Raw genomic sequence first — 27,124 nt, forward strand, 5'->3', positions numbered from 1 at the left:
CTTCCCCCCCAGTCGCTCTCTCTCTTCCCCCCCACTCGCTCTCTCTCTTCCCCCCCCAGTCGCTCTCTCTCTTCCCCCCCAGTCGCTCTCTCTTCCCCCCAATCGCTCCCTCTCTTCCCTAGTTTTAAAATATACACCCTATAAACATAGGTTTGTGTGGAACGTGTACAAATGATGGAGATGTCTCTCGGCAACACTACATCCATTCTAGCCATCCAGCCTGCTCACATGCCTCCAGTGTGTTACATTAAACTGCAGTAATATTTGTCTTTGTGTGAGAAAGTGAAAGAGGGAGTCAGTGAATAAGGAAATAAGGAATGTAAACAAAGGATGTTAATTATAAATTTGGGGAAGCCTCCAACCTCCTCCTCTCCCGCACTCTCTATTGCCTGAACATCCAGAATCTTCCTTCATAAGGATTCAAGGGTCACAGCTTTAGTGAACTCTGTCCTGTTTGTATATGCTGTCTTTTGTTGAGACACTAATAACCTTCATCTGCAAGCAAGTAGAAAGGTGACATATGATGGAAAGAGGAATCTGAGGAGATGTGTGCCACCCAACTGCCTGAACCACCAGCTACCTTCTGGTATGAACATGCACCGTTCAGATACATTATGCTGATAATGTATTTGGTGCTTGCCGTTTGCTACATTTATTGGATCACAGGATTAACACATGATAAATCAAAATTTTGTCCAGGAACAACACAAGCGTTCCTGCACATTTAGGAAGATTAACATTTAGCAAAGTGCAGTGTATTCTACCTTTGCGAAGGTGCACCAAGTTTGAGTAAAGTGTTGTTCAAATGCATTGGAAAACAGCATTGGAAAAGCAAACCACATTGTAATCACCTTGGCAACCTTGCATAGCGTAGCAAATTTCTTCCTCACCTGTCTTATGTTCATTAATAAATAGACATTCTTATTATGAACACAGCTAGCTTTTGCTAGACACTTTTATTGAGCACATGTGGACTAGGTACAGTATCTGTAGAGGCTTCCATCTTGACTGCTGCCTTCTGGGTAGCCTAGTGCCTCATGGGTAATGTAGTCTTAATATACATACAGCTGGGTAGTGTAGTCTTATACATACAGCTATATACAGCTCTACACAGCTCTACGGCTCCACCTAGTGTCCACTGTGTAATGACATGTTATTGATCATTACATCCCCCTTTCTTTGAGGTTTAACAAAATCAATATCAATCAACTTTCAAGAAAACAATAAAGATAATATCAGTAACACTTTTGTTAGTGCTCTATAAACATAAACATTTTCAAAACAGTCAACACATTTTCAAAGCTTTACATTGTACTCAAAGATTAAGTCTATCAGGCTTTTTTACTTCACGTGTGGATCTTCTCAACACGGGTAAGTCTGATGTGTCTTAATGAGATTGTTCTGGCGGTGAATGACAAAATGCAGTTGCGGCATTGTCATCGATCTGCTCTTGTATAGATCGAGGTCTCCTTGCGATCTTTGCTTGGAGAGGGTTTCAGTGTTTCCTTCACTCTTCATGCCATAACTCTCAATGTAGTCAATGCACTCGAAAAAACTGCTGGCAGCTGGATCCCATCATACAGCATAGTCCTCTCAGCAGCCTCAGCTAATGGAACACCAAAGATTGGCCTGAGGGAAGAAGGAGTATCCACCGGAACTGCTTCCTGCTCTGGTGCAGGCTTCTTCTTTTTCTCTTTCCACTGCTTAACAACATCTGCTGCGGTTATATCTTTGGACTTTTTCTCCGTGTGTTTTTCCTCTTTGTGCTTTTCTTCCTTTGGCTTCTCTTTGACCTTAAAGTCTTTTTCTTTCTTCTTGGAGAACCTAGGCTTTTTGAAGACATGGATACCCTTTGGCCTTTTCATCCTTGATGGGCTCTCTGCTTCATCACCTGAGTCATCTGGTCTGCTTATGGCACAGTTTATACAGTAGACTCTCTTGACCAGTTCTAAGTCTTCACAAGCTTTGTCACCTAGTATCGAATCAAGTCTTTCAGCCACAACAGAAAACATGAGATGATGCACTTTGTCTTTGACTGTCACTTTAAGTCTGCATACACCTAAGCTATCTATTTTCTGTCCATTATAGCTCTTCAGTAGTACTGACTTTTTCTGTATTTTGGGCTTTTTCATATTTTTTATGTCACTCATACTGATTAAGTTTGCTTTTGCCCCAGTGTCCAGTTTCAATGTAACTAATGCTCCATTTATCTGCAGTGGGATCATCCATTTGTCCACTTTTACTGCATTGACTTTATGTTCAGCATTGTCCATTTCTGAGGGCTGCACATTTTCTGTATCTTTTTTGATATCGTCACATGACACCATTCCTACAAAAAATGTCTCACTTAAATCAGTGTCCTCAATCACATTAACTTGTTGCCCTTTCGTTTTTACTTTTGAAAAGTATTGTTTGGCAAAGTGATTCTTTCCATTACACTTTGTGCACATTTTTCCAAACGCTGGGCATTGTCTTAACTGGTGTTTGTAACCACAGCGTTTACAATTAAAAATGTCATCCTCTGATTGCTTTTCATTTCTGTTCTGCCCATGTTTCTTCCCCTTATAGGACACAGCACCGACAGCAGCATTATCACTCATTACAATCGCATCATTATTGATTTCACTGAAAGTCTTCGCGTGCTTTCGAGCTAATTCGCTGGCTTGGCATATTTTCACTGCATTTTCCAAATTTAGTTCGGTTTCTCTCAACAGACGTTCCCTGACTTTTTTATCATGAATACCAAACACAATCTGGTCACGAATCATGGATGCTTTGAGCTCAGAGAAATTACATGTCTGTGCTTTCAGTTTCAGATCAGTTATAAAGCTATCAAAAGTCTCATTTTGCTGCTGCGTCTGAGAACAGAAGATGTATCTTTCATAGGTCTCATTCTTTTTGGGAGAGCAATGTGCATCAAATTTTTTTAGCACATCTTCTAATTTTTCTCTGTTCTCCACTGGATTAAATACAAATGTATTAAATACCTCTATCGCCTGTGGGCCTGCAACCGTAAGCAGCAACGCTATCTTCCTTGCGTCTGGCTTCGTACCGAATCCGATGGCTGCAATGTAGAGTTCGAATTGTTGTTTAAGAGTCTGCCAATTGTAGTCGATGTTTCCTGTGAGTTTCAAACGCTCTGGTGGCTTCAAATTCTCCATGTCGCTTTTCACAATTTTCAGCAGATCTTCACCACCCTGGTACCATCTTATGTTCATTAATAAATAGACATTCTTATTATGAACACAGCTAACTTTTGCTAGACACTTTTATTGAGCACATGTGGACTAGGTACAGTATCTGTAGAGGTTTCCATCTTGACTGCTGCCTTCTGGGTAGCCTAGTGCCTCATGGGTAATGTAGTCTTAATATACATACAGCTGGGTAGTGTAGTCTTATACATACAGCTATATACAGCTCTACGGCTCCACCTAGTGTCCACTATGTAATGACATGTTATTGATCATTACAACCTGCTCTCAGGATCAAGCCTCAGCTGAAACAGCATTTAGCATCTCCATCCATGCTGCTCTGGTGTTGCTCTTTTTGCAGTATCCTTCCCCTCCAACAAGAGCCAACAACCCCTGCAGGACATCCTAAGTTGTGCCTCTAAAGGTGGCATTTAGTGACCTGTGTCAGCCTCCAGCTATTTTTCCTCTTCAGTTGCAGGACAGCTTTAAACGCAACTAGCAATCATTCAAGAGCTGCTGGTGCCCCATAATATGCCCTTCACCCCTTCAGCATATGGTGCGCTGAGCGTTGAATATTTATTATAATGAGTTAACCTCACCATATAGCAGGAGGTCAGCTTCTTGCTCCACAAGCGCTAATGCACTGTGGGCTGAGCATAACTGCACAAGGATCCCACTCTTTGCCCCATCGTATTTTCAAGTTAATAAAATGGAAACTGGTGAATTGTATTTAAAGTTGCTTTTCATTTCTGTGCAGTTAACACTCCAGCCTACTAAACCATGATACTGTTGCTGTGCAGCAGTGGTGTATAACCCATGGCCCCCTAAGCCCAGGCAATTTAGCCCCAAAGCCCAAGCAACTCTGTTCTATTTGTGCTATATTGCTTATTCACTGGTTTGTTCTATTTGAATTCTGAATGCCTAGAGGTTTGGTAAAGAGCTTTTAGCGCCTTGCCCTAGTGGTGGATAAATCCCAAATAAGAAAATGATAATATCAGCAACTTGACATATTTGCAAATTAATAGGAATAGGTGTTTTAACGTTATACATGGCTTCTGAGGGTCCATAATACGCAGCTGTGCAGCCCATGAAGAGAAAAACATGAATACCCACATTCTACATGGTGGGGGAATGGGAATGAACGTCTATCCTGAGTACAGATTACACATTCTTGATTTCTTCTGTAATTTCTGTGCGTAGGGCTATGCAACTTTGGTTGGAAATTACTGTTCTGAAGAAAAGGAAAAATACTGCTGGAATGTTTAATCAGTGATATTTTTATCAAAACAAAATATAAAGGGAAAACAGCTTTAAGAATATTTTCTAAGAAATAAGGATTGGTGTTATGTCATAAAAGAAAGAAAGACTACCATTAATATAGTACCTTTCAAAACTTCAGGGTATCCCAAAGCACTTTACAGCCAATGAAGTACTTTTGAGATGCAGTCACTGTTCTAATCAACTTTATGGCAGTTAGATGATTTTTCCAGGAGCATTAAAAGACTACATTGAGTTACTTCACCCCTCTACATAAAGTACCATGCTCAGTGGCATTGAACCAAAAAATATCACTCTGATTCTGTAAACTCACTACTGTACAACAGTCTGTTTCAGGACAAGACAGCCTATAAATTTTTCATCCCATTATATGGGATATTCAAGGTTATTGTCAAAAAACTGCTGAAGGAGATTTTTCTCCCTGTTTGTGAGTCTTCTGTTGCTTATTTCCCTAGAGACAAGGCTAATTTGGATTGCAAGACTTCCATAGTTAATTGGATTAATGTAATTAATGTGTTAATTACAGGTAGTAATAATCATGATGTGATCTATGGATTCAAAGGCCACACAAGTAATATAAGGAAATATTGTTCTTTGTCCACACATAACATTCCCATTTACTTTCCCTTGCAGTAGCTTGGGAAATGTAACTTAACAATCCACATTCGTTTACAGTAAACATCTTATCACATTGTTAATATATAGAGTTCTCCCAACATTACCCAGAATGGGTGCTGCACTACTATAAATTCTTAACTTCTACTTTGAACAGAAATCACATACCTGTGGGAATAGCTAAGTACCCTGTTTAAATTTAGCAACCTTAACTTTAGTGCACCACACCTATTTGGAAATATTCTGAGGGAGGCTTCTGTTTGCATGTATTACTTTACTGAACTCAGGATAATTGGGGTTTTTTTCTTTAAAAAAGTGGTTCTTTACAAGCAGTCATTAAGAGTGGCAAGGTGTTAATGAAAAGCAGTAAGATTGGCAAGGTGAACCGGTGCAATGTTACCACTATCTTCAAACTTTTCTTAACTTTTTCCTCTTAAAAATTGTATAAATTTGAAAGTCTTTTAAAACTCTCTCCTGTGTTCCAGTTTTTTTTGACTCATCTTTTTATTGGACTGATTCAGCAGGTAAGATTGAAATCTTGCAAACAATGAATTTTGTAGAAATACATCTCTGCTCCAAGCATAAAATTCTAATGTTTCATTCTTCTTGTTCTAATATAGAGAAGTTCTCATATAGATATAATGGGGTAGATTTTCAACTTGCCACCTGGGCGTTAAACTGGCATTGCAGATTGTACCACCCACCCCCACCCCACCCCAAACCGGCCATTATGGAAACTGCCAGATTTTATTTCTATTGATTTCAGCTTTAATGCCTGGACAGCATGTTGCAAATCTACCCAATATTTTTTGACCAAATTATTATGCATTCTACAGCTGTAAGTTTTCTCTCATAAAAACAGTTTTTTGGGGAAATCGGTTTGATAAACACCTGTACAGGCATCACATTGGAGCGTGAATCGCATGCAATCCTTTGCATGAATGTAGTGTTTAACGCTAATGGATCAAAAATGTCGTTGTGAAGTAACTAGTAAGGCGGGTAGTCCACCTTGCTGTAATTTGAACTTCCACTTTAATAGCCTGTGGATAATGTACATCCATGCAATTATCAGTTAAAAACAACACTGATTTTAATTTCACAGCTTAGGCTTAACAGGTTGGTTAACATTTTAATGCCAGTGGCTTTGGACCAGCAATGAAGCTAACTAATGTGGGGCGGATCCAAATAGTTGAAATCAGGCAGAAATTATTGGATTATAAAGTGGTATGCATATATAGATTGGTAGTCACACTCAAAGCAGGTCTTAACTTAATAATGGCCAATGGGATGAGAATTAGTTTTTATTGTTTACACTCACAGTAATGAAAGCTATTCCAATGCATTGGAAAGCATCAAACATCCAGACAGATTAGCAAGGACCACATTGTTGAATATTGCTACATCTGCTACAAACCTGTTTTAAATTATATTATGGTGATGCTTTCTCTGAATACACACTTATTGAATGGATACATGCACAATATAGATAGGACAAAATTGCACTTTGATCAAGCTGTCTTCAAGGTCCACAGGAAAAATGAGTGTCAAATTGGACTGAAGATTCTAGAAGCTATTGCCATCTACCCCGGAATATGAGAAGCGCCATGCTGAAGGGTTCAACTCAAATATGAACTGAGTTTGAAAGAGTGGCTTAGAGGAGGAATCAAAGGCACTGAAGACATAAGTGAGAAGAATAAACACATTTTACTGTAGAAAAATTTCATAGGTAAATATTACTCTGCAGAAAAATATATACTGTAGTTATAGTTATCACCACTAGAGTCTGAGGTAGTTTGTACTGCTGACTAGATAATATGTACACACAAATATATCCCAGTCCAATATCTGTCATTACATTGTATTTGCATGCAGAAATATTGTAAAATAGTGTTACTCAAATAGAAATAACTCCATATTGCTTTTTCAGATATATATGTGTCCCTAAGGAAAAGACATGGCTTCTCTCTTGTATTTTTCAGATTTCAGACTGTTGGATTATGCAAGGATTTGCTCATTGAAGGATGTTCCAACGGGTGTTCACCTCAGTTCCAAGGCACAAGTGAAGCAGGTGCCTCTCACCTCCCTCCCTTCACCTCCCCCACCCCTTGCAGAAAAAATCTTATGATGTCTCTATGGAGTTGAGAAAGGCTACATTCTGGAGCAATGTGAGGAATATTGCTGATCATGTACCAGTGTAGTGAATAGATTGGAGAACCCATCTGCTCCAGTAATTGTGCCCAGTGCAGCTATATAACATGCAAGTTAACCATGTTGGTGTGGATCTGGTCACACTTTAAACATTGCATACCCTTCTCCTTAAAGCTCTGAAATGTTGCAAGGATGAAGTGGAAGTGTAACAAGATCAGCATCTGCCCTTTGTGTTTGACATGTCCCTTTATCTACCATTGCAGAAATGTCTCATGCATGCAGTGTTCACTTTAGTGCCAATAATGCTTTTCAGCAATGGATTATTTAGAGGAATGAGACTTCGGAAGAGCAGATTTTTTTTTTCAGAGGATTTATAGACCAATGACTTGATCTTGACAGAGCAACAGTGATTCTGTTGCTTTCATCTAAACAGAGATGTGCTCCTGATATCTGTCATATGCTGAATGCCTTTCAGGAATTTTTGGGGGCGATTTTCTCAGCCCCGAGGAGGCGGGTATGGAGGCGAGACTGCCGGGAAAATGGCAGAATTTGGGGGCAGGTGGCAAACCCACCCCCAACCCGCCTCCGTGCCCTCTTGCCTGGAGCGGGAAGCCGTCCCACCCCGGGTCCCGTCTCCTTGGAGGCGGGAAGGGATTAAAGCCTATTAACTGCCTGTTAACAGGTAGAAAATAGGATTATCCCCATTTTTCGTCCCAAAGTGCGGGCTTCCTGACCTGGGGGAACCTCGCCAGGGTGTAGGAGGCGAGCAGTGGGTCTGCGGGGGTTGGAGGGGTCTGAAAGTGTGATGTAGAGGTGAGTGATGGGTGCAAGTGTGGAGTGTAAAGTGTTAGAAAATGTTAACTTACCTTTTTTTCTACCTACAGCCTTTAGCTGCTGTGGAGCCAGAGTCCCTGACATCTCCATTGTAGAGATCACAGACTGGCTGCTGCATCCTCCGATCCAACAGCCAGCTGATTTCTGCAAAGCAGAAAGGTTTGATGAGTCCTGAACACAAGCACTCATCAAACTACACAGAATGTCACTGTTTGACAGCTTCACACGGCTGTCAAACAATGACATTTCTTCTTTCAAAAATTCTTTACAGATGACACTTCATACGTTGACGTGCTCTGCAACTGCCTTCACCCTAATTGGCCTGCTGAACCCGCCGGGCGGGCTTAACAAGGTCAATCAGGGGAAAATCCCGCTGGTTGGCCAGAAGCTGATGGAGGCGGAACTGAAACCCAACAATTGGGAGTCCCACCTCCAAAAGCTTCCCATTCAGAAAGTCACCCTCTTTGTTTCCACACTAGGGGCTCCATTAAACACTATCAAAATGACACAGGCATCACTCATTGCACAACATTCAGTTGCACTCCTGAGGCTCTGGACACAGTAATCATAGGGCCATCTAGATTCATCCATGCTTCTATACAATTGCAGAGTTTCCACGGGTTCTGAAATTCTTGGGTTGTATCTGAAATATCTTCTTCTTAGGCAGCCCCTCAGAACCGAGGATGACTTGCTTCCACATTAAAAATGAGTTTGCAGGTGACTGATTAGTCCAATGCGGGACCTACAGTCTCTGTCACAGGTGGGGCAGATGGTGGTTGAAGGGGCGGGTGGATGGGGTGCTTGGGTTGACGTGCGCTCCTTGCGCTGCCTGTGCTTGGCTTCCGCTTGCTTCCGGCGAAGAGACTCGAGGTGTTCGGCGCCTTCGCGGATGCTTCTCCTCCACTTTGTGCGGTCTTGGGCCAGGGATTCCCAGGTGTCGGTGGGGATGTTACACTTTTTCAAGGAGGCTTTGAGGGTGTCCTTGAAGCGTTTCCTCTGCCCACCTGGGGCTCTCTTGCCGTGTCGTAGCTCCGAGTGGAGCGCTTGTTTTGGGAGTCGTAACGGGCATGCGGACAATGTGACCCGTCCATCAGAGCTGATTGAGCGTGGTCAGAGCTTCGATGCTGGGGATGTTGGCCTGAGCAAGAACACTGACGTTGGTGCGCCTATCCTGCCAATGGATTTGCAGGATCTTGCGGAGGCAGCGTTGGTGGTACCTCTCCAGTGCTTTGAGGTGCCTGCTGTACATGGTCCATGTCTCTGAGGCATACAGCAGGGCAGGTATCACTGCTGCCCTGTAGACCATGAGCTTAGTGCCGGGTTTGAGGTCCTGGTCTTCAAACACTCTCTTCCTCAGGCGACCGAAGGCTGCACTGGCACACTGAAGGCGCTCTGAAATATAGGCACCTAGCCACAGCGTGATGACGTGTGTTAACCAGAAAGAGTAACACTCAAATGGACAGCTTGTAAGCAGTGCCCAAAATCTTATCATTCAGTTAACAGAAAACTTCCCAGAATCAACACATCAGTTTTCCATTTTGAGTTCATCTATAGTGCCTCACTAGTTTGAAAGTGATGACTTACATGCTTGGCTGTGGATGACCAGCTTATGGCCTGAAATCATTAAAACGCTTCAAAACGAACCTTCGGCTTGTTCAAAATTGTTTCAGGCACTTGGTTCAATCAGTGCCCTACAATATGCATCAAAATTGGAATGCAAAATCTTTTTAATGCCCTGCTTACTATGTAACACGGTGATGCAGAAGAGCATTAGCCTTGATGGGCTGGATATTTACTGGGGCAGGTTGTGTAGGCGGGGGGTGGGTGCAGGGGACAGTTTTGGATGGGAAATCTGGGTTTCCCCGCATGCTGTGGAGATTTAACTCCACAGCGTGGAACTCTTGGCTTTGACAGGTTTCACGGCTGAAAGTCAGCCTGATTGACAGGTTTGGCTTCCAGTTAGGTGGGGAAGCACTCCGGAGGAGGCTGCAGGACCAGGTAGGTCCGATTCCCGACCCTGGGAGGCGGAGTGGGTTCCGATCCCGGGGCTTCCCGACACGCTTGGAATTCTTGCCCATTTAACCCCCCCCCCCCCCACCCACCTAACCCATGTTAAAATTCCCCCTGATATTTCTGAGCAGATGTGAGCCACAGCAATGGAAGGTAGCCTGCAGAAGGAGACAGTGGTGCCCATAAAGGGTTCTAATACTGGGACATTGGGTGAGGACAGCACTGAGCTTGGCTGTGATATCTCCTCATTAGCGATAGCCTGCCAGCACTCACTGTCGACACACACACCTAAAGAATGGTCATTTGGCTGAGGGACTGCTGACACCTGTGGAACCAGCACAAGTCAAGGCTATCTGAAGAATGAGAGAAATTAGAGGAGAAATTATATTTCTAACACCATAAATAATAAATATTTCTCTGAATATTGTCCCTAAACTTAATTGAAAAACTTTCGTGCATTTATAATATTGTAGGACAATGTTGGTAAGACTTTAGTTATGCAGGGACAAGTTGATTCTAGTTATTTTAAATGGGTTAATGCCTCTGTAAAATAACAGATAAAAGGAGTGCATTAAGGACTTGGCTGCTATTATAACCACAGTAATTTCTAACCTATATATACCAAAAGTATTAACTACATAGATAATATTGACAAATTTATGTGGGTTAAATAGCATTTAAATCCTTTAAAAAAGAAAATTGTTCAATTGATGTGGATAGAAATTCTAAAGTGGCTGTGAAAAGCAACTTGGAATTGTAATCGGGTTGACAGGGTTGGTGAAGCAATTGACCAAAGAACTTGTCAGCAGTTTGTGATCACTTATGGAATAGATGGCTTTATCTGCCAGTGACTTCAATGTTGCTTATCAAGTAATAGTAGTATTTTATTTGGCTGCTAGTGATCGTGTGAGTTTCCTATTTAGCAACTCACAACCATTTAATTCTTTACCGACTTATATTGCTAAATTTTACTGATACACACTGTTCATACTATGTTTTCTTTGATAATGATGTCAGACAGAATAATAAAAAGTAATGAATGTTTCTTCATCCAGTGGGTTTTGCCAGTGACTCGAAACTCAATGCAGCCTTTTGTTGTAAGTAAGGTGTTCTTTTCAAAATTTGCTTGCAGCACTAAGAGTTTTTTAAAAATAGTAGTTGGTGTTGATTAACTTTATCTCTATTCAAACTAATTTTAGGAGATGAAGCTGACTATAATGATTCATCAGCTGCTGCTGATAGCGGTGGGTAATGTCATTCTTCATCAATCATGCTTTTATTCTGAACAGAGGCAATCCTAAAATGTAAATAAGAGACATGAATATGCCAATCACTCTAAGGTCAACGCCTCATGATAGGCAGCTGAACATATATGATTTTAATAACTTCTGCCTAGCTTGTAATCTGTCTCTTTCATATCACTGTTCACCTCAGTGCACTCATTGATGATCATTTGTGTGCTGACTATAAAACCAGTCAACTGGACTGTATGGTAACATCCTGCATGTTCAGACATGGAGAAAGCCAGAGCACTGGCACTTTAAGCATGCTCCAGATTAAAACTAACATGACTGGGAAATACATATGCAGCTTGTACCAGCTACCACACTATATATATTTATTCATTTTGGACATGGTACACCTGTGGCTTCATCACTCATATATTATACAATTAGATTCACGCCTTGTTCAAGTGCGATATCATAAGAACATTAGAAAGGTCAAGGATGAGAAAAGCCCATTTGGCTCATTAAACATCATCCCTCTAGTATTCAGCTCTCCCAGATTAACTGTGTTCTAAATGCTGCAGATGCCTAGATTTCTACTACCTTCCCTAGTAGATTATTCTATCAGCTTTTGCATTAAGCAATTTGTCTGGTGTGACTGGTTTCTATTATTCTGCTTTATTTTAAAATAACATTTAGGTTTTACTTTGTCTAAGCCATTTGATATTTTATATGTTTCAATCCTTTAATCTTCTTTTGTCAAGACTGTAGAGAGTGAGGTTTTTAAACCTTTCCTGATAGGCCATTCCGCTATTACTCTTCTCTGATCCTCTCCAGTGCTTACAATTTGATAGCGTCACCACCAAAACTGTACATAATATCACAACTGGACCCATGTACCCTCTTGTATATTTAATATTTATGAATGGTTTTGTTTTGTTTTGTTTTATGAGCATTATAACAGCTTAAAAACACATTTATGAGGGGACTAGTTGGAGCAGTGGGTTAGAATACAGTGTTGTCACTTGTAAAATCTGTGAATGACTGCAGTGCCCATAACTGGCATGATGGCAATCTCCCTATGACTGCAGTTAGAGGTTGTCAAGTTTTTGGATTTCCAATCTTTTTCACAGAAAGGATTTTGGGATTGAGTTATGTTAAGTGTTGTGTTTTAAAACAAAGTGAATTTGCACAAGTTAAAAAATAAGGCCACAGACTGCAGGTATTGAAGATGTGCATTAAAGCCAGATGAGACTGTTTGGAAAATCAAAGCACCTAATACAACAAGAGTCCATTACTCAGGATGACCAGGATATTAAGCAATTCATTATCTCTCAACTAAGACAGCTAACACACATCCACACCTGTTGTAGTGAGGATGATTCTATTCATGTGAACACCATCCATCTGTGTCCTGGGATCAAAATGAACAGAGGAAGGAGAAAAACTCATGCTTGGGAACAGTCAGGTTTTAAAACAAAAGACTACATGGTGTTGGCCTGGGCATGGGGCTAAAGGGAAAATGCAGGAGGTCTGTTTTTGCAGTTAGAAGTTGTAAGGAAAGAAAGATACTGTTATGCCAAAAACAAGAGTCTGCCCACAGAAGGGGCAAATCATTTGGGTTTTTCCCCTTTTTGAAAGAAGTTAAATTGAGTTAAGTAAGTAGAATTTCTTTTGACTGTTATCTTATATATTAACTGCTGTGAAATAAAACAGCTTACCAACAACAGCTTGCATTTATATAGTGCCTTTAATGTAGTAAAATGTGCCAAGGCACTTCACATGAGCGTGATCAAACAAAATTTGACACGATTTGCATTTGGCCTCATTCCACCAAGTGTTTTGTGGTCCGCCTTCAAAAATATTGGAGAAGCACATGTTCGAAAGACACGGGGGCGGGGATCGCAATGCGCGATTAACGCATGCCCGTTGATTGCAGTGCAGGCAGCACGCCAGCTTCATGCTGCTTTCTCATTTGAATGATCTCTGCATGCTGTTCATTGGCTGGACTCATCAGAAGGGGGCCAATATCATGAGTGGCTAGCACCACTTAAAGCTAGCCTGCACTGCTTAAAGCTAGCCTGCACCTCTTAAAGGAGCAGGTTCTCCAAGTTTTTCAGGCGCTGCACTGGAGGTCTTGGTGGAGGAGGTGGAAAGCAGGAGAGATGTCCTGTTTCCGCAGGGAGGAAGGCAGCCCTCTAGACACATGGTCAAAAGGCAGTGGGAGCAGATTGCCGTGGACGTCAATACCAGGAGTCAAGCCCCAAGGACCTGGATGCAGTGCCGCAAGAATTTCAATGACTTCACACGAGTGGTCAAGGTAGGCAAATGCATCTTCAAAGGCCATATCCTACCAACTGCACCAATAGCCTCAGCCACTGCTCAAATCACCATACCCCCATCACTCACCTACAAACAATCTCTATCAATCAGGCCTCATATCTAACATTCATATGCTTCACCTCACCCTCACACACATAGCACTGCTGCAAGCCTTGCAACCACATCTCACAGGTTGCACACACTCACTGACACACTTCCCTCTCTCTTGCAGGACAAAGTGGCGCAAAAACGAAGGCAGCAGGAGCTAACTGGAGGGGGACAGGTGTACCTGCATGTCCTAACCCCCATGGAGGAGACGTGCTAGCCATTATTGGGATGGCCATTTCTGAGGCCATGGCCAGCGGCGAGGCTGAAACCATCAATGATGACGGTATCCTCATACCTAACCGTCCTTCTCACATCCCACATTCTCTTCTGATTTACAAGCTGCAGATGGTGCAAGCATGCACCTCTTACTTTCCCCGCCTCCCTGCACCACAGTTTTACCCTTCTGCCTTTTTCCTTTCAGATACTCAAGAGGTGCAACCTGGCCAGGTAGTGGAGGAACACTAAGAGGAGAGTGATGATGAAGACACCGCACTGTCACTTGATTTCACACTCACAGCCACCAGCTTAGATAGTGGCACTGCGCGTATCTTAGAAGATAGATTAGAGGCAGAATCTGCATGCGATGAGACACCGGGCACGAGTGGGCTGCAGCCAGGACAGGGGGCAAGGATAGCACAGGTGGCAACTCACTGAAGGGCGAGGTCGGACACAGTTTCTGCTGAAGAGGACTCAGATGAGGACTTCGACGGGGAAGCCTGCCAGAAAACCTATGGTCAATGTCAAGGAGCATGGAGAAGTCCAGCACCAACTTGGCACAGAGCTTGGAGCCCATCCTTTCCAGCATGGAAGTGGTGGTCAACTCCATTGGCATACTTGTGGACCCAACCATGATATAGCGACTGATGGCTGATGTCGCAGTTTCCATTGCAGCACAAGCAGCAGCCACCCAACATCTGAGTGCTGCAGCTTGACCCGCTCTGTGTGGCCTCTGTTCATTCTCCAAGTCATGCTGTATTCCAAGGGGAATGCCTACTAGTGCACCCACGTCTGGGAGCAACTGTTTTGTGCACAAGTCTTGAGGTCAGCAAAAAGTCCTTCAGCATCTGCCACAACACTCCCTGTAGATTTTAGTAACTTGAAACACCTCTAGAAAGCACCAAACACATGTAGAATTGTACCAACAGCCAAAAAAATCAACCAGCAACTAATCTGTAAAGTGATAATCCCGAATACATTTTCAGCTGTGTGAGGTTACGAGAGGGCATTGGCTTGAGCGTTGAGCTCCAAAATTGCATTGCTGGCGTCAAATCCGTATTGCACGCTGATTGACGTCATGATCTGCCTGCTGTGCATACTTCTGGTGGTTCACTGCGCTCGCGCTAAGGCTTGCACCAATATGGCGTCTGGCGTGAATCGTCCCACAAGTGTGCGTGCACCGCAGATACCATTTTAGGGCTCTCGTAGCGCCCAAAAAATGGGCACTAACAAGCACAATTTCTTGCCCACAATATCTAGTTCAGTTCACAAGGGGTCCTATTCCAATCCTGGGTTGTGCTGTTGAATAGGCAATATGGACATACTCCTGAACATAAGACACTCAGGGTTAAAATTCAGGGGCTTAACGCCACACATTACTGGCAAAAAATAGCGAGAAGTGGACGGCCACCGCTCTTTTGCCAGCTGGTGGCGGGTCCCACGGCGTCCTCCATTCTCCCAGGCTCGGCAGCGCTGCCGCTAAGATCCATCGCCCTGCAAATTAAAATGAAGGAGAGGTGACGCACGCAAACTTAACATCACCACGGCGAACTTGGACCGTTGTGCTGAGTTCAGCGCAGGATCCTAAGCTTACCATGTAAATCCAGCGTGTAGCAGACTGACGGAGGCGCTGTCAGCACCTCTTAAAGAGACACACACATCTTTCAGGTAAGTTTGCATTTAAGGTTTTGGACTGAGTTTTTTTGATTTTATTGAAGTAGTGGCTTGCTGCAATAGATGTTAAAAGTTTTTTTTAAGTGTTTAGGGAGTGCTGCTGGATGCTCGCAAGGCCTCAGATGGTAAAGGAAGGCCTCTGAGAAAACAGAAAATGCTGGAAATACTCAGCAGGTCAGGCAACATCCGTGGAGAGAGAAACAGAGTTCACGTCACAGGTCAAGGTGCAGCCTGACCTGCTGAGTATTTCCAACATTTTATGCTGTCATTTCAGATTTACAGCATCCGCTCGCAGAGGGAAGAGGAAGAAACAAGAGGAAGAAGCCAAAGAGGAGGAAACAGAAGAGGAGGAAGCAGAAGAGGGAGAAACAGAAGAGGAGGAAGCAGAAGAGGAGAAGGAAGGATGCAACCTAGACAGCCCCTTTCTGGCCAGGATATCCGGGATGGAATCATGGTAGCAGTGACCACAACCCCAATTCCCCTTTCAACAGTAGTCCCGCACCTTACCTTCCCTCTGTTACTGACCATCACAGCGTCCTCTTGGCCATGATGCTGAAATAGAAGCCACCACAAAGCAAACTTTCCAATCCAACTTTATACATCTATCCATCCAATATGACATCAAGAAATCAACTCATCACCCGTATGCATTCTCTTGGTGTCTGTCTTGTGCCTATCCTACTGATGTCATGCAGTGCTACCCCAGTGGCTGCAACATGGCTGGTGGAAGGCTGCTGACTTTCAGTGGGGGACACTGCAAATGGTATTGCTGGTCGACCTTGAGGAGCTGGCAGCTGGGAGTGTCAAATCGAGTGATGGTGTTTCTTCTTGTTCTTCACTTTCCTCTCCCTCTTCTTGACCAACCACTGGCTGGGCAGGCTGCATTTTTGGGTGTGTGAAATGAGGAAGGCACAAAGGTGGAGTTGTGGTGAGAGGAGGGCGGGAAGGCAAGAGGTGCATACCAGAAGGAGGATAACATATGAGGTTACCAGCATCTTGTATCCTTTCTGTCCTGCTGCTAGCCAAGGGCTCAGCCATGCCCTGCCAAGAAAAGCCAGCACTGTCTCCTCCAAGGGAGTGAATTGAAGCTAGGAATGGGAGGTGTGCCTTGTGTTTGGTACAGATTGTTGGTAGATGAGTGATGAGGGGGGAGTTGGGCCTTGAGAAATGTGTGAGGTTAGTGGTGAAGTTGGAAGTTGGTATGAGACGGCTTTTGAAGATGCATTCACTGACCTTGACCACTGGTCTGATGTCATGAAGCTTCTTTGGGCACAGGAGCCAGGTGGTGGAGGCCTCGGTGATGTGGTCCCACATTGTTCTTTCTGGAGGGCCTCCTGGCCGCTGTGGGTAGAGGATCTCTCTTGCAATGTTGACCCGCTGCACAAAGCTGGAGTGCTGGGTGCCCCTTCCCTGGCTTGCTGAGCCATTTGTGTTAGTACTGAAGCACTTTTTCCATTTTTTGAGGTTCCGAAGGAAATTCAGCATTAAGAGCTGAAGACTCCCATTTGGGACTTTTTAATATAAGTTTTTTTTTTAAAAGGTAGTAAGGGCTGCAAACTGCATTTTTTCACTTCATTTTCATTTTTATTAATTCAGAAGGCATTGCCCTTTAAATGCATTGCCCTTTTAATTTCCCACAATGCCTAGCGAACTCTATTGTCTCGCTTCCAGAGGCTGTTGGAAGCTGGAATGCCGCTCCTGGATGGGAAATTTGACTCCCATGCCTGTACTAATGCTACCTGGAGGGCGTAATATGGAAAGTTAGCGCTGGGCTAAAAATCTTTAGCCCCCAGCGCAAAATTTTCTCTGGTAGCACTTCATCCATTTTCAGCAGCCGTTAACCCAAGGCAACTCTCGTGGCGGCCACGAATTTTTAGCCCTCAGACTGCTTACAAGAGTGATCAGCATTGATATACGTGAGAGAAAACCTGAGGCAGATTGGAAATTTATAATAGGGTTCCGAAAGGAAAAATATTTGTATGGCTTTATATCCAATTTCACATGGCAACAAGCCCACAGCAAAAGCTGACAATTTGATTCACAGGTGACAGTTTGTGCACTCTCCTTTTCTGTATGTAAAGTGATGGGTAGATTTTAACTTTCGGGTTGCTGACTGGCAGCGTGTGCTGGACCTCTGCCTGATGCCTCTGGTGGGAGACACGAGCCTTTTCAAGGCCCAAGCCTCATTAACTTACAGCCAGCAAGCTGGACACCCTGAATGAGCACCCTGATGCTACTGGAGTTTGCCGGCTTGAGGACAGCATAATATTGGGCAGCTTGGAAGTCGTGCCAGGGGTGCAGAGATCAGGACGTTAGTGACTCATTATTATTGTGGCACTTGCAGGAACATTCCCACTCCTCCTTGCCCCACAAAAATTATTTAGACTTACCTTTTTGGGGCCCATTTCTCCTGACTGCCAGGTTTTACTGAGCTTAGCGTCCACAGCACACACCAGTAGGCCCTTTAAATTGCATCAGGGTCCTTTACATCATAGGACCTCTATTTGCATAGATTAATGAGATTCCTGCCTGATTCAGATGGATGCCTGGGCCGCCCAGCGGAAGACCCGAGTTAAAGTGCCAGCAATATGTTGACCACCTCAATTCCGCTATCATCTTGTTTCTGCCAGGTGGAGGGAGTTAAATTTGCCCCTATAGAGTGAAAATGACACTATTTGCAATTAAAGAATTTTCAATGATGTTTGGTTCCTCCTACAGATTCCTAATCACTTCATGTGGCTCATATTTTTCCATGGGTTCTTCCATTCAACCTTGAACTTTATTGCTGAGCTGATGCGGTTTGGAGATCGGAGGTTTTATCGAGACTGGTGGTAGGTGCCTTGCTACACAACACACCCTGCATAGGAGAGAAGAGTTTTTTCCCAAAAATTATTTGAATTGAAAGAAACAATAGCTAACCTTTGTTGGTGTTATAGAATGTGGTTAGAACCTTTAGTAAATATATTACAGTGATAATTGTCTATAATGACCTCCTTTGGACCTTCTTTCAGATTATGTTTAAAGAGACTGGTCTCCAAATGCAGGGTCAATTTTACTTCAGCTGAGGTCCCCATCTATCCATGCTTTTAAAATTACTAACTAGGGCCCCCGATGGTTCAATTGGTTAAGACAGTAAGTAACTGAACCACACAGACCAAGGCGTCCAAGATTTGATCCCTGGCCTATGCTGGTTTAGCTGACTTCAGCCTGCAGGATTGGTATGGATGCACAGTTAGCATCACACCCATGGGTTGGGGAAGGAAAAGTCAGGAATCCTGCTTCTGCTCACTATCCAGTGACCTTTCCTGAAAGTGTCTGTGACGGTCACAAGGTCAACTCTGGCACTGATGGTCTTAGCAATTGAATAGTCTACTGAAACTCACTATCTAGGCTCACACATGAAGAATGGCCACCATGACAGGGGACTAGAGGGGCACACAGTACAATGGAAAGGTACTGCAGCAAGAGGTCATTGCGGTAGATTTTGACTTTGTGCAATAGTGTAAAAAGGGTGATAGTGAATTGGCAGCCTGTTTTACATCTCTTCCAGTTTCTATTTCCATTGAAGTCAACGGAAATAAAAATCAGGAAAGATGTAAAACAGTCTGCTAATTCGCTATCATCATTTTCGCTATAGCACAAAATCAAAATCTACCCCAATGACTTCAGGAGAGAGAGAAGGAAAAATTGGTGGGAAAAGAAGGTGGAAATAAATGAATAAAAGGTAGTCACTGATTGACAAATACTATCTAGTTTTTAAGCTTGCCTAAGTTTACTTTTCACTGTCCAAAAACTGTTACTTGAATTTTAATCCAATGAACTTAATGTTGAAAATTACTAAAATGCACCTTCAGATACAAAAAGCAGTTAGCCAGATGGTAAAGTTACAACAGGACACACAGGATTAGATGAAACAATGAATAAATGGAGATGAAGTGGGTTCAATTGGATAACCCCCGAAAACAGGCGCGGGGATGGCTTTAGGTGATTAACCCGCGCCCATTCATTGCTTTACAGGTAGTGCTACCAGTGCTGTTCAATGGCTGCATGTATCAGCAAGGGGCCCAATATCGCAAGTGGCTAGCGCTTCTTAAAGGTAGCCTGCAGCTCTTAAAGGGAAGGTGCATTGTGGTTGCAAGAAGTGGTGGGAGTCCATTGAAAAGTGAATCTGTGCTGTGATATTTTGAGGAATGGCTGTACGTGCGAGAGAGCGAGTACCAAGGTTTTTTGACAGTGCACTGGATGTCTTGGTGCAAGACGTGGAGAGAAGGAGAGACATCCTGTAGCCTTCCAGACATATGCTCAGGAGGCAGTGGAAAGAAGTAGCAGTGATGGTCAATGCCAGGAGTGTTGCTCCAAGAACATGGATTAAATAAATGCAAGAAGAAGTTTAATGGTCAGGGTGAGTGAGTTCAGTCTTCAAATGGCATATCCTACCAACTGCACCACTAGCCTCAACCACTGCTCAATTCACTATGCTCCCACCACCCACCTACCAACAATCGCTATCAATCAGTACTCAACCCGTCAGTTCATCTGCTTTACCTCACCCTCACACACACTTAGCACTGTTGCCAGTCTCGCAGTCACAGCTCGCATGCACTGGCAGCAATCATGACAGCCACATCACCCAAACATATTACAGGACACTCACTGACACACTTCCCTCTTACTTGCAGGAGAAGGTGGTGCATACAGGAGGCTGCAGGAAAGAACTGGAGGAGGACAAGCTCACCTGCATATTTTAACCCCCATTGAGTGCTGGCCATCATGGGAAAGGGCATTGCTGAGGCCATGGTCATTGGCTCGATGATGAGAATATCTGCAAACCTAATCCTCCTTCCCACTTCCAATGGGTGGAAGAGACCGCCCCAAGAGACCAATGCAGCCTGGTTGCACATTGCACAGGAGGACACACGCAAGGATATCGTCAGGAGGACCAGGCTTCAGTGGCTCAACCTTTCAGTGGTCTCAGTAGATCACGAAATGTTACTGCAAAGCCACACTCAACCTCATCCTGCTATGCCACTTATCACATTCCCATCACTCTGTCTTCCCTACCCTGCTCCCGCACATCCTTACTCACACCAACTTACCTTCCACCCATCCCTTTCTATCTGCATTATCACTTCCCCATCTCACTAGCCAACCCTCACACTCATCCTAGTGCATTCATACCAACTAACATTAGCCAATGTTCATGTGAAGTTTCTGTTAATTTGATGTCAAACATTGAAACTTTTATTTTCAACACTTTGCATTCTTGGACAGATCTGTGTGCACCTTTGGAAGTGGCTTAGTGAGTTGCAGTGAATGGTGAGATATGATGGTACCCCCTGCAATGGTGATGAGTGTAAAAGGAATATCTTGGGCATTGTAGGGATGCTTTATGGTGTTGATGTGGGGTAGTGCCAACCTGGCGCATCATGTGGCAGCCAGGGTGTACAGCATCAAGTGAAGTAAACGTGGCTATGGTGAGGCCATCCCTGGCATCCCGGGCAGCAATGTGGTCGGATGGTGATGCCCTCTATCTTGTGCAGAATCAGTTGATTGCGGAGAAGGTTGGTGTTGTTGCTGGTGTTGGGGCTGATCATGGTGGGATTCTGAGAACCAAGGTGAGATAGTTTCAAGGGTAATCAATGGCAGGTGAACTTGAGATGACAGAACTGTCAATAGCGAGAGAGGTTGTTCCAATGAGGTGACACTGGATCGAGAGTTTGCTCCAAACACTTGCAACCTGCATAAAGCTCAATCTGTCTTCCAAATGCAGTAGAGCTTCTGAGCTTGGAAAGTAAACACTTGTGAGATGGGAGTTTTTATAGCACATTTGCAGCTGTAAAGTAATGAGATGATTCCATGGTCATACAACTCCCAACCTGCTTACCTGACGTGATACCCGAGCAGCGTTTACCCTGTGGACGACCTCGTAAAATGTAAAGGTGAGTTCAAAATATTTCTTAATGGGCTGTTAACAAGGTCATAATGATCTGATTTGCCTCCCCCGCCGCTGCGTATCGGGTCTGTTCAGCACTGACAGACCCGACATCTGGGAAAGGCGCCTGGCGGCGGGTTGTCAGCGGGGTCCCGATCCGCTGTTAAAAGAATTTTTTTTCCCTCCCGATCCACCACTGAATGCGCCTGCTGACCCCCCAAAAAATTCCCCAAGCAAAATCTAAACCAGGAGGCCACAGTACCAGGTAGGTGCTGGGCCCAGGATGGTGGGGGGTTCCCATTCCCCAGGGTGGGTGGGGGAGGTGGTCCGATCCCCGACCCCAGGGCTGAGTCATGAACCCAGGGGGATTACTGTTCCAGGCCGGGTGGGGGGTCTGATCCCTGGGGGGGGGGGGTCTGAACCCCGACCCCGGGGGGTGCAGGTTGATGGTGTGGGAGCTTGATGGATGGCCATGAGGAAGCACTCCTGCTCCTCCTGGCCCACAAGGATTATCCCTCGAGGCTGAAGCTACCTCGTTGCAACCACTGGGAATCCCGAGCCCCAGGATCCCTGGCCGCCTGCAGTAAAACCTGCAAAGCTGATTAAGGTAGAGGCTTCAGGCCTAATTATAATATATAAATTGCCAATCCGCCTCCTGGCAGCAGGTTGGTAGCCCTCCACCCCTCCCCTCCCATCCCGCCTGAGTGAAAGGTGAAAGGAGGTTATACCAGAAACGCTGTTTACGGAGGTCACGGTCCATCATCAAAGACCCTACCCACCCCAGCCACAGTCTGTTCGCCCTCCTGCCATCTGGGAGACGCTACAGATGCATTCGCACCCGTACGACCAGATTTAGGAACAGCTTCTTTCCCAGGGCTGTCATCCTACTGAACTCCACAAATAAACTCTAAAGCCTGCACATCTGCCAATGCACTTTATTATGGTTATGTTTATGTTAATGTATTACAAGCCAAATGTATGTTGAATGTTTAAATGTCTTAATCTAAATGTACACTCTCGGGAGCCGCAAGCCTACATTTCGTTGTACTGCACTTGTGCACTAACAATGACAATAAAAGTTGATTTGATTTGATTTGATTTGATTTGGGGTCGGGTTTAACGTTTTTACAACTTTCACTTCCCTCCACGCCTCCAACCACCCATTCTTACCTGTGAAATTTCCAGCCAATGTGTTTGGCAGCACATCAGAAGAGGAACACCATCACACCATCCACGGTAGCAACTACGTACTGTGGTGGGATCAGCGCGTGCACAGGAGAGAGGCCCACATGAGGGAGGTTTTCCAGGTGGAGGAGGACAAAGGGGCTCATCTTCAGATGAGAACATAGAGGAGGAGGAGGATGAAGATGGGGCACCCGTCGCCAGACCAACCACTTACATTGCTGCTGGGGATGCCGTAATATCGCGAAGGTTCACCTCGGAAACAGCAAATGAAATCACGTGGTCCGCTCCCAGCATCAACCCCTCCCACCCTAACCAACCCAGCCCCTCATTTTGCATTAAATAGGGCTTCAACCACTCATCCACCCATTACAGATCCGCTCTATGGGTTCTGTCATATATTGACATTCATCATGAAACAAGTGAAAGGGTGAGTTGGCCCTCGGGATGCAATAACGGGCAAGATATGGAAGTGATGCTAATATTTTTATATTACTCATATTTCATTATATCTTATGTGGCATTATAAAAAAAAAAGGAAACTTTACATTATGTCAAACACCAATATGCATATCATTGCTGAATTAGAATTTCTTCAATTTACTCTTCCTACTGCTTCTACATGGTGCATCCCATGTGGCTTCAGCAGAAGCAGAGTCCGGCTGCTTGGAGACCCAGAGATTGCGTCATCTTCACGGGCAAACTTGGCCACCGGACGACGAGGCAACATGTCAGGTGCTGGCTGGGTGGTGGGGGGGGGGGCAACAGGTCAGAAGTGGGAGCTCTTTGAGTGGAGTTCCCACTTACATGTCCCCTTTCCCCAGCATCCCTATCCTGGGCCAGTGCCACATTACAAGAATTAGGAGCAGGAGCAGGCCATACGGCCCCCCGAGCCTGCTCTGTCATTCAATAAGATCATGGCTGATCTTTGACCTCAACTCCACTTTCCCACCCAATCTCCAAATCCCTTGATTCCCCTAGAGTCCAAACATCTATCTATCTCTCCTACTACTCTGCTGCAGACCAGCTTGGTGAAGATCAGTGTCACGGTTTAAGGCCACAGGCAATGACTATCTCCAACAAGCAAGAGTCTAACCACCTCCCCTTGACATTCAATGGCATTACCATCGCCGAAACCCCCACTATCAACATCCTGGGGGTCACCATTAACCAGAAACTTAACTGGACCAGCCACATAAATACTGTGGCAACAAGAGCAGGTCAGAGGTTAGGTATTCTGTGGCAAGTGTCTCACCTCCTGACTCCCCAAAGCCTTTCCACCATCTACAAGGCACAAGTAAGGTGTGTGATGGAATAATCTCCACTTGCCTGGATGAGTGCAGCTCCAAGAACACTCAAGAAGCTCGACACCATCCAGGACAAAGCAGCCCGCTTGATTGGCACCCCATCCACCACCTTAAACATTCACTCCCTCCACCACCGGCGCACCGTGGCTGCAGTGTGTACCATCTACAAGATGCACTGCAGCAACTCGCCAAGGCTTCTTCGGCAGCACCTCCCAAATCCGCAACCTCTTCCACCTAGAAGGACAAGGGCAGCAGGCGCATGGGAACACCACCATCTCCAAGTTCCCCTCCAAGTCACACACCATCCTGAGTTAGAAGTATATCGCCGATCCTTCATCGTCGCTGGGTCAAAATCATGGAACTCCCTACCTAACAGCACTGTGGGAGTACCATCACCACACGGACTGCAGCGGTTCAAGAAGGCGGTTCACCACCACCTTCTCAAGGGCAACTAGGGATGGGCAATAAATGCTGGCATTGCCAGCGACGCCCTGATCCCATAAACGAATTTTAAAAAAGGTATCAGTCATCTTGTTTACAGCATCAGACAAGTTGGCATCCAAAGTCTGCACGGCCATGGTCATGACCTGCATGGACTCATTTGAGTCCTCTCCTGCTCCCTCCCCCACCTCCTCGGAAATATTGGGGCCAGTGATCCAACATCAGATAATGTAGATAAGCAGATAATCAGAGAAGAAATTTTTTTAAATGGCTCACGCAATTGGAAAATTCCTAATTATTTCACAAGAAAGCTTTGTATTTTGTTAGTGCTTCCCTGTCCCTCTCATCCACATTGCATTACATCGTGTTCTCTCGTTTTCTGCTCTTCCATGTGGCTCTTTCATGTTTTCTTCCACTTACCTGGCTTTTGTAATGGCTACTTTGCATCTATTGCCCATCATATATCTTAAGATAAATAACTGTTGTATATGTAAGATTGAAAATGCAAATGATCATTGATCTTTTGGGAAATCACCTCTTGATGATAAACCTGAAGGGTTTATTGCATTGTGGCCCAGGCTCACTCTAGTTTATTTTTAGGTAAGCCATTATTTTAAGCTGTGTATCCTATGTGTAACCAGATAAACAGATGATTTTCTTAATGAAACCACAATTAAATGTACTATTATCTCACTGTCTACCCTCTATTTCTGCCTTTGTGAATAGTAGCAAGAACTGACAGATCAGGGAAATACTGAAGGTTTCAAAACTTTTATATTCTGTGCAGGAACTCAGAGACTCTCACTTACTTCTGGTCAAACTCGAATATTATTCTTCACAAGTGGTGCATGAGGTAAGGTTAAAAACTCTGGATTTTGCCAGGTACGCTTAATAACATTTGCATTTAAAGAAACCTGAAAGTTACTGTTTGTATGATCTCTAATGCCTACATTATTGGAGGGTAACAGAGCATTCATTTTGAGAAAGCCATTGCAAAAGTAAGAAAGAACTTGCATTTATATAGCATCTTATCACATCCTCAGGATGTCCCAAAGTTTTCACATGCAATAAATTTCTTTTAATATGCAGTCACTGTTTTTACATAGGCAAAGGCGGCAGCTAATTCTCATGCAGCAAGGTCCCTCAGGCATAAAATGAATTCAACAGTTAACCTGTTTTGGATGGTGTTGGTTGAAAGAGGAACATTAGCCAGGACACCAGGAGAACTCCCTATTCTTCTTTAAATAGTACCATTTAAATGCATCCACCTGAACAGACAAACAGGGACTCAGTTTATTGGCCCAGAAATTCGGGTCTCCATGGGTGAGTACGCACGGGGTACTCACCCGTAGGCCCAATGGAAGTGCCGGTTTCCTGCATGCACTGCGCATGCGCGGGAAACCGGCACTTCCTTTCCCCTGAAAGGAGGGGTTAAACAATAAATGTGCAGTTAAAATTGGAGACAAACAAACAAAATACTTCCCACAGGGGCGGGGGGTGACGCAGGGCTCGCCAATCTCACCGACACTCTTTAATATTTACATTAATGGATTGGCAAAACTACTTGAACAATCTACAGCACCCGGCCTCACCCTATATGAATCCAAGGTTAAATTCCTCCTCTATGCCGACGACCTGGTTCTGCTGTCACCAACTAAGGAGGGTCTACAGCAGAACCTGGACCTGCTGGAGTCGTACTGCCAGACTTGGGCCCTGACAATAAATCCCCAAAAAACCAAAGTCCTTGTGTTCCAGCAAAGATCCAAACAACATGGACCCACAATAAATTTCACAGTAGGAACAACCAAAATTGAACAAACCACTCACTACACATACTTGGGCTTAAAAATCAGTTCTACGGGAAACTTCAAACTGGCTGTGAATGAACTGAAAGAGAAAGCAAGAAGGGCTTTCTATGCCATCAAAAAATCAATCCAAATAGAAATCCCAATTAGCATTTGGCTCAAAATTTTCAAATCAGTAATTGAACCAATTGCACTCTATGGCAGTGAGGTCTGGGGACCACTAACACAACAAGATTTTGCAAAATGGGACAAACACCCAATTGAGATCCTACATGCGGAATTCTGTAAAAGTATCCTCCGGACTCAAAGGAAAACAGTAAACAACGCATGCAGGGCGGAACTAGGCCAATACCCATTAATAATCACTATCCAAAAAAGAGCCACCAAATTTTGGAATCACCTACAAATGAGCAACCCCCAATGCTATCACTACGACGCCCTGAAATGCCAAGAGCTGACCATAAAGAAGAATACCCTCAGTCAACTAGTCCTGGGACTCAATAAAGTAACTAATAACAATACTAACAATAACCAGCCCCAGGACAGTGACAGGGTAACACAAAGAATTCGACCCAACACAATCGTCGCTAAGCAAAAGGAAAAATATCTGTCATATTGGGCAGAAACAACAAAAACCCAAAGCAAACTCAATTGCTACTTGGCCCTAAACAGACAATACAACATAGCTGATTACCTGACCATGGTAAAGGATAACAAACTGAGAAGAACCTTGACAAGGTACAGACTTAGCGAACATAGCCTAGCGATCGAAAAAGGCAGACACAGGCAGACCAGGCTGCCAAGAGAAGACAGGATATGCTCTCACTGCAGTCAG

At 44.2% G+C, this 27,124-nt stretch overlaps 1 protein-coding gene across 3 annotated transcripts in view; it reads left to right on the forward strand.

Annotated features, from left to right (window-relative positions):
- LOC147116275 (diacylglycerol O-acyltransferase 1-like) overlaps positions 1-27,124 on the forward strand; it is a 143,595-nt gene that overhangs the window by 104,554 nt on the left and 11,917 nt on the right. The window contains exons 10-14 of one of the 3 annotated variants that reach the window (XM_085991058.1): positions 5,570-5,608; positions 11,132-11,173; positions 11,276-11,320; positions 18,341-18,453; positions 25,272-25,337. In XM_085991058.1, the coding sequence (XP_085847184.1) occupies positions 5,570-5,608; positions 11,132-11,173; positions 11,276-11,320; positions 18,341-18,453; positions 25,272-25,337 (305 nt within the window). The remainder of the gene's footprint in view (positions 1-5,569; positions 5,609-11,131; positions 11,174-11,275; positions 11,321-18,340; positions 18,454-25,271; positions 25,338-27,124) is intronic. The other 2 variants (XM_085991059.1, XM_085991060.1) reach the window with 2 other exon arrangements.

Source organism: Somniosus microcephalus, chromosome 6, assembly GCF_052327205.1.
Source record: "Somniosus microcephalus isolate GS21.2 chromosome 6, FLI_Smic_1.0, whole genome shotgun sequence".
Classification (NCBI taxonomy): domain Eukaryota; kingdom Metazoa; phylum Chordata; class Chondrichthyes; order Squaliformes; family Somniosidae; genus Somniosus; species Somniosus microcephalus.